Source organism: Diospyros lotus, chromosome 12, assembly GCF_014633365.1.
Source record: "Diospyros lotus cultivar Yz01 chromosome 12, ASM1463336v1, whole genome shotgun sequence".
Taxonomy (NCBI): Eukaryota; Viridiplantae; Streptophyta; class Magnoliopsida; order Ericales; family Ebenaceae; genus Diospyros; species Diospyros lotus.
In genome coordinates this window covers 34894508-34903525 of record NC_068349.1, presented here as the reverse complement: position 1 = coordinate 34903525, position 9018 = coordinate 34894508, and the positions used below count along the sequence as shown (strand labels likewise).

General features: G+C 34.0%; 1 protein-coding gene across 1 annotated transcript; it reads right to left on the bottom strand.

The window, feature by feature from the left end:
* Positions 1-4272: 4272 nt before the first annotated feature.
* Positions 4273-6024, bottom strand: LOC127813979 (uncharacterized). Its single transcript, XM_052355172.1, has 3 exons — positions 4837-6024; positions 4668-4739; positions 4273-4555 (listed from the first exon to the last, which is right to left on the bottom strand). The coding sequence occupies exons 1-3, from the start codon at positions 5623-5625 to the stop codon at positions 4550-4552; spliced, it is 867 nt and encodes a 288-aa protein (XP_052211132.1). The 5' UTR covers positions 5626-6024; the 3' UTR covers positions 4273-4549.
* Positions 6025-9018: the final 2994 nt, after the last annotated feature.

Genomic DNA, 9018 nt, shown 5'->3' with positions numbered 1-9018 from the left:
ATTTAATGATGGGGGAAGAAGGAGATGGGGCGATTGGCCATGGCATTGGTCCTCCCCCTTTCCTTTCTCATTTCCTCTGTTTGCGATTTGTTTTTTTTTTTTTGTTATTTGATTTTATTTAAATATTAACTGAATATATGATATTATTTTTTTGTATTAATTTTTTTTAATGATATTTTTAAGATTTTGATTTTTTGTTTTATTTTATTTGAATTTTATTTTATAGTTTAAAGTATTTGAATCAAATTTATAATTTATTAATAAATATTTATAATTTATTTTGAATCAAATACTTTAAATAAAATATCATAATAACAAAAAAAAATTATTTTAAAATTTCAAAATAAACACGTATTCTAATTTTCTGTTTTAGGAAATAGTTTTTCAAAATGATAAAAAGAATATGTTTTTAAAAATCTCAAAATAGACAACCAAAACACAAAATTCAAAATGAATTCAAAACTCAAAACTCAAAAATGAAACACAAAGTAAACACCACCTAATTTACTCTACTATTTCACCTTGCTTTCCAACCGCTCATATATATATATAATTTTAATTTCCTAAACAATATTCCTTTGTTTATACTAAACAATGCTATTATAATTATATGAATGAAATCTACCTCATCAAGTTATTATGTTAAAAGAAATAAATAAGTATGCCCCCACGTAATCATTATATTTAAATTATCACATCAGTGTTAATTTATATATATATATTATATTAGGAACAATTGGATAAAAAACGATTAGATCAAGTAAAATTTGCTCATGGAGCTAAATCCTTCGCAGATTAGTATCCTTGGCGTCCTCGGTGATGCAATTACGTAAAATTGAAGGATAGGAAACTCAAAAAGTCCAATGAGAAAGTTTCTGGAAATGATTTTTTTTTTTTTTTTATTGACTAACTTGCAACTATTACTTTTTTTAGTATGTACTTAGTAAACTCACGTAATAACCCACGATGCATACACAGTAAACACATAAAAACTTATGTGAACTAGTAATTACAAAGACAAAGGATATAGGATACACACTATAATCTCTCTCATTACCACGCCAACCCAATTGGTTGGAAAGAGGGGATTGAAAAGAAGAAATATGTATATAGACATGCTGAAGAGTGAAGTCAGGAGTAGAAACCAATCCCGAAGATGCATATGCAAATTATTGGAGAAGGATATTACTATGCAAATATCAACCACACAGATATGGAGGAGGAGAATAACTATTATAAAGTCTACTGCCCCTGAGGTATCTGTTTGTTTCTGGTATGCCATGATTAAACATTAATTCCATAACCATGCTCTTAAAACCTGTGCAATTTAAGAGCAATAAAACCTGTGCAATTTAAGAATTTATAAAAAAAAAAAAGAAAAAAAAAAGGGGGGGATCTGTTGCCGTCTACTATTAAGGTTTAAACTCATAAAACAATCACGCAGGCCAAAGAACAGGATGAAGTAATAAGCAACAGATAGTGAAGCTACTTCAATACTATCAGGCAGCATCCAACTATGATTTAGAGCAACAGAAACAAGTCACCATGGAAAGATCTCATCAATTTAAGGATGCTTAATTAATAGAACAACTGTCAAACCCCAGATTTTACTTTATATCACAACCATAGGAGAGGGTGGGGGGTGGGGAGGCAAAAGTTTGAGAGACTCCAGCATGAACCCTAGTTAACTATGCACTTTGGATGCGTCTTTCCACAAGAGAAGTGACCTGGTTTTAAAACCAGTGGATGCTTATTTGTTATAATAATTCCTTTCAAATCTAAAAACTCCAGGTAATATGACAGGTTCCCAACAAAGAAGGTATGGAAAAATCTCAGCAGTCCAATAACTCATGCGCTTTGAACTTTCAACAATATTGACCCATGTCATACAAAAAGGAAGCCACTTCCCTACATTTGAAAGGGGAATGCTGGTATTTAAATTTTGCTTTAGTCCAAGACAACCATTCTTAACAAAATGCATACACAGTTTGATAAGAAATTTTTTCCATAGGTTGCCCAAAAAATACATGACAGAGCAGGTGCATCAAGTAATAACCTCTTCTTGAAGCGGTGATACTGAATAGAGGCGATGTGGAGCTGAAAGTAGTTTTAACATTCATACCTCCGCACCTTCTTATGTGTGAGATCGGTTTGACCTAATTGTGTACTCGTTGCATACGTTTAAACTATGGTCATTAATGAAGTAGTGTCTTTCAAGTTTTTGTTATCAATGTCTATTTGTCTTATTCGTCGGTTTAATTTTAAAAATAACGGAGAGACTTTTATGGATGAAGTTGTCAATTGTTATCCACTTAGATTTCAATTGTTATAATTACTGAAGTCATTTCTTACCATTTTTTGTTATAAAATATTGATCAATAGTATTAATGAATGATTGTATTTAAATGTGTCACCTAAGTTGCCGATATTGTACTAATGAATGATTGAATCTAATATGTCACCTAAGTTGCCAATCTTGTACTAATTAGATGGCAGTTTTAGAGTTGATGGTGTTTCTAACTTGTTCTAACCGAACAGTGTGTGCAAGCATTTAGTCAGGAACCTACTTCCCTTCAGGTGTCTGTATGTATGCAGCTCAAGTGAACAAGGAAATTTCAGTATGCCATGATTAAACATTAATTCCATAACCATGCTCCCAATTCAAATAACTACATTTGTAACATCTCACCTACTTCCCTTTCCAGAGATTCTCGCTCTCTCTCAACCTATTATTGATACTTCCCAAAACTTATCTCTCCACTTCTCCCCAAGTCCCACTTTCCAGGCTCCCCCTTTCACTCTCTCTCAACATTACCCTCCCCAAACTCTGGTAGGCATGCCAACATTGCTGGTCATCAACCAAAATAACTTTTCTCCTTGATAATTTTTCTCACGAGCAAATCAATCCAAGCTGGAAAAGGCTAAACATAAGCATATCCAATGTTTGATCCAGGAACACGCTCTTACTCATGAAAACAACATTGATCGACATCTTGTTCCTCCTAAAGTATGTAACCTAAAAACAACAATGTGTGTCTTAATCATACTATGTGGGGTCAGCTACAAAAAATCTAGCTCTCCAATCATTTCTATCTATGGCCTTATCATCTCTAAGGCCCTTATAACCCATATTCACACCTAAGAGTCGTTCACCAAGTTTTTCTTGGTCTTCTCTATCTCTTTTGCTAATCGCTTGTCTTATAACCTGTGCAATATAAAAATAAGAAAAAAAAGACTACAACTTCATCGACTACTCAAGGTTTTAACTTAGAAAACAATCATGCAGAAGGTTTGGAGCAGGACAAGGTAATAAGGAATTTTAGAGGACCTCAATGATGGCAACAGATAGTGAAGCTACTTCAATACTATCAGGCGGTACCCAGTTACAAGTTAAGCAAGCCAACATGGAAAGATCTCAACAATTTAAGGATGCTTAATTAGTAGAACTGTCAAACCCCAGATTTTACTTCATATCGCAACCAGGGAGGGAGCAAGAAGAGGGGGTGGGGTGGAGTTTGTGAGACTTAAGAATGAACCCTATTTTTTTTCATAAGAAAGAAACGAACCCTAATTAACCATGTACTTTGGATGCATCTTTCAACAAGAGAACTGACCTGGTTTCAAGACCAATGGATGCTTATTTGTTATAATATTTCCCTTTAAATATAAAAACTCCAGATAATACAAACAGTTTCTCAACATAGAAGGTATGAGAAAACCTCAGCAATCCAACCACTGATCCAGTCCGAATTTTCTACACTATTGATCTAAGTCATAAAAAGTAAGCCACTTTCCCACATTTTAAAAGACACATTTAGATATATCAGCATTTTATGGGGGGAAAAAAAGGTAAGAAACAACTTCAGTAATGATAACAATTTAAAAATAAGCAGATAACAGTAGACAACCTCATGCGTAAAATTCTTTCCGTTATTTTTCAGTTGAATCCACGAATAAGACAAATAGATGCTGATAACTAAAACTGGAAAGATACTACTTCATTAACGACCACGATTTAAACCTACGCAAGCAATGACTACACAATTAGGTCAAACTGATCTAAACATAGAAGGCCATGACAATTTTTCCAAGTACAAAATGTGAAAAACATATTCTTCCTAGAACAGCAAATTAACTTAAGGTGTCATCAAAATGAGCACTTTCAACCATGCACCCCTAGTATTTGCACTCCAACCACAAAAGTAATGAAGGGCCTTCTCAGCATGCTTTGCAATCAAGAAGCAAATTACTTTTTAAGTGACAAGATAAAGATTTTCAAAACAAACATCTATTAGGTCATCAGATAATTCATATGTACATCTGAAAGCTTCTCATAGAAACTAAACTGGTAAGCATTTGCAGTTGATCTCTGAAGCTTAACCCAAAATAGATAAAAGAAACAGGGAAAAAGAAGAATGCACTTATTTCTCCTTCAGTCTTTGCCTTGCTCTTTAGTTTTACTTTCCAATGAGGTTACAAAAATTGAGAAGTCACAAGCCTTTAAAGTTCCAGAAGGCACCTGAAGGACCATAATCTGCATCTAGATTTACTAACCCTGCAAGCAAGGCAGAATCATATTCTCAAACCCAGAAAATGAAGGATCAACTATCAAATCTCAAACTTATTTCAGAAACTATGCATATATCTCAAACAGAAAGAAATTATACCTTCGTTGGGTTTTCAGAGACTTTGTACAAGTCGGGGGTTATTGAAGTGAGCCACAGACCTGGAAACAGGTTCTGCAAAAAAGAGGTCATAATCTGAGCATTAGGTACCATCCATGTAACATGAGACAATCCGAGCAATCATATTAATTAAAGTACAAGAAGTTCGTACGTCTAGTTGCTTCTGAACAGCCCTGGCCCTCTTCTTTGGCTTCCTCGCTGGTTTTGATCCAGTAATCGCAAAGATATCCTCCTCAATCTCTTGCCGAGAAAGCGAAACCGAGAACTTTCGCTTCTTGTCTTTCTTGGACGCCGCCTCCGCTTCAGAACCGCCACGCGAGCGAATTAGCTCCATGCGATTATGTATCGCCTGCTGCGATTGAGGTTTGTTTTCCTGAGAAAACAGTTTTCCAACTTTGGATGGTCCCCCGTTCAAATTCGATTGCTTGCTTATGGGCTTTCTTGGCCTCAAATTCCACGTCTTTGCCACCGATTCTTCCAGTTCTCCTTCCTCAGCAACGGCTTTCGCTTCATCTTGAACACCATTAGGCTTGTTCTTCGCAGGCAGCCGAATATAGAGCTTCGATCTGCCTTCTTTACCTCCAGCACCATCCACCTCCGAGACCGCCAGTTTCTTCTCCGATTTCTCGTTCTTATGATCAGCAGTTGGGAACACGATTCCAGTCACCCCACTCTCGTGCACCGACTTCCTCCGATTCTCGGAAGCGTACCCGGCGTCCGACTCGGAAGCCGAATCCCGCATCGGAGAATGCCGCCGCGGCATATCAAGCAGCGGAGACTGCCGCCGCGCCGCCGCGTCCACCGGCGGCGAAGAATCCCCTCCGCCGGCCGGCCTCCTACCGCGCTGGTGTTGACTGCTCGCTTGGTTCTTCGACCATTTCAAATGCGGCAACGAGAAGTTGTGCAGCGGCTGCGACTTCGCTGGAACAGGTGACGCCATGGCCGACTCCCTTCACTCCAAGCAAACTCCCCCTTGGACAAACAATCAAACAGCGAATTAAGATAAAAAATCAAAACAAGATACAAACTGAATTATCCAAGAACCGATCCGGATATCCACTCTTATCCGATCTCCGATCGGCCGCGACGCTCCATTAAACCTCGAGAACAAGAGAATTCCTAGAGGCACAGATCAAATCCCTCTCTCTCTTTCTCCCTACATCTAACTCGGATTGAATTGCGTATCCACATGCATTGCATATACGAGCGAGAAGATTGAGCAAAACGGCGAGAGACAGAGAGATAGAAAGCCCTAGAAACGAGATTGAGATGAAAGGGGAGTGAGTAGAAGAGGAGAGGAGAGAGAGAGAGCGGAGAAAAGGGTTGTGAATGAGAAACGGTTGATGAGAAGATGCTGGTTTGCTTTTGTTACGGGAAAAGAAGGACTTTCTTGCAATTGAAATTTTGGACACTCCCTCTGTGCTTTTCCAATTTTACCCTCCCTCGTCCCTTGTTTTTCCTTCCCACTAATTATTATTAAAAAATAAGAAATATTAGAGATTTTCAGGGGGACACGTGTCCCCTGGAGGAACGTCACGTGCCACGTGCTTAGTCTGGGCAGGTCCGTCTCCCTGTTGCCCTTAGTTTACAAATTTTTTATTTTTTTAACCATAACTATTATTATTATTTTTCCATAATTAAATCTCACACCACTTGCAACATTAATTAGATGATATTATTTAAAGAACTAGAAGATGAAGGATGATATCTCTTAATTTATGAGACCAAGTAATATATTTAAGACATTTTAAAAAAATCGAGATGTGACGCAATGATCTAATAAATTGTTTGGGACACCAATGGTGACAAAATTGGTCTTGACAATAATTTTTTGATTTTCTAAGAGATACTAACAACTAACAAAGAGGTATCTTTCGATGATGTCTTGGAATGAATTTACCAAAACTCTTCTTGTCAATGGATCTTTACTTTCGATATCCTTAATTAGTTTGATGCTTGCTATTATGAATTGCTAACAACACTTGGGATAAGAATAAAAAATAAAAAATATAAATTTAAAAAAAATCAAATTTATAAAAAATGTTAGGATCTATTTACTAAAATATCTTTATAAAAATAAGAATTTAGAAATTATGGTCAAAATGCTTTTCTTTTTGCTTCCTAATTTTTCATTCACACCCACCAACTCACCGTAGCTTCCTCTCATCTTCTTTGCTGCTTTCTACCATCGTGACGGAAAGCACAACTAGCATCTTCTCTTGTGCGTCCTCATCCCTGCCATTATGGTGATGAGCACCACTGACGCCCTCTTCTCTTTCGCATTTTTCTTCTCCTCTTGTCATTCTCGTCTCTCATACTAGAACCACCATATCTTCTTTTGCTATTGTGACGGCGACAACTCTTTTCTTCATCAAGGCACTTAACCATTCACCTCATTGTTTACCATCAATCTCTATATCACTTCTTCTGCATGATTTTGAACACATTTTCTCGTTTTTTGAAATTTAAAATTAGTTTCATATTTAATAAAAATATAGAAATAGAGATCAAAACTAGAATGAAACCTAGAAAATTGAAAACTGAAAGTCTTGTGAAACAAGTAATAACACGAAAATGTGTCATTTTTGTATTGGAGAATTACAAAGACCTACAAAAGATATGATATAATATTTTATTTTCTATTAAAATATATTATTATTTTATATACAACCTCATTTAGATCATATTTGAACATAAATCTACTCTATCTAAGATCTAGATCTTTTGTTTGAGAAATATATTTAAAATTTTTAATTCTTCAAACAATATTACCTCTCATGGTTACCAAATGGAACCTTACATGTTACTATACCAAACATGACTGATTGAAAGCTTAGGATTTCACTAAAAAAATTGTAAGTTGATCCAACGATGAAAATCTCAAGATGTAGAATCCGCTAGTGAAGATTTGTAAGTTGGTTTGACAATAACAACCTTAAGGTGTAGAATTGTCAATCTTATTGTAGATATTGATTGAATACGCTAGTATAAGATTAAAAAAAAAAGATGAATTAAATAAGATATGAGATCGAAAATAGTGATTTTTTTATTTCCCTATAACCTAGATTCTCGGAGTATTTTTGGGCAAGACAAGGTTGTCTCTTCGATACACGAGAATATTTGACTTTTCTGTATATAGTTTGTTTATTTAAAAACTTACCATTGTTAAGCTGTTATCAATTAAGAAAATATCATCTAACTAAATACAAATAATTATAACAAACCTAATCATATATCTAACGTTGAATCACCCACCGTTACAAAACCGACATGCCACGTAGCCAATGTTGTTGACCTATCATGTCCTATCTCAACACATTGTTTTAAGGTCATCAAAGATATTGATGATTGATCTATACTTCCACAGTTGCAAAAAAAGGTTTGTGTTTGGGAAACAGACATCTATCAAAACAAGACATGTACTTTGTTTTATTACAGTTTGTACACTTGATTTCTTAATTTAAATTAAAAATATAAATTTTTGAGAATACTATCATAACTATCTCTAGACACTGTTTTATTTTTGTTTTCTATTTTCTTTGTAAGTAAAAAAAATCCCAAATGGCAAATATTGAATTTAATTTGTTGACCTTAAAAATAAAATATAAATTATCTCTCCTCACCGAAAAAGTAAAAATTAATAAATAAACGCAAACAAACCTTTAATCCCACTAAAAAAATGTTTGTTAAAATAAATAAGATAAAGTTATATCAAAATAAAATTAAAATATTTTTCGAACTAATATATAAAATGATCAATATAACATTAAAAAATATTTTAAATTTTTTATTAAATTATTTGTTAAATTTTTTAGAATGCATTAGAAGAGATTCATTATTTTTTCTTATTTATTATTTTTTCTTATATGTAAGATCCAATATATACTTATCTTGAAAAAATGAGATAGATAAATATATTTAGACAATAACAGATAAAAGGTCACGTAATTTCTTTTACAAGAGTTATCAGATAAGTTTAACAAATATATTAAAAAAGATAAAAATTTAAAATATTTTTTATATTTTACTTTTTTTCGATCTATATCTTGATTAACAAATACTATCTAAATAGAGTAATATGTGCTTGCCAACCAATAACAACAACAAATTAAAATCGTAACATTGTAACATGCAAATTGCCTACGTAAAATTTAACCCACCAATTTTTTGTATTTAAAACTTTGTTTTGAATAAAACCCTTATAATCCATATTATATTGATATCATACATTATAAAATTTGATAACACGAGGGATTACAATTGAAAAAAAAAATAATATAAACAGTGTTTCTTGTGGGATGAACAAAATGGCTCTTTGGTTTAGAAGAAAAAT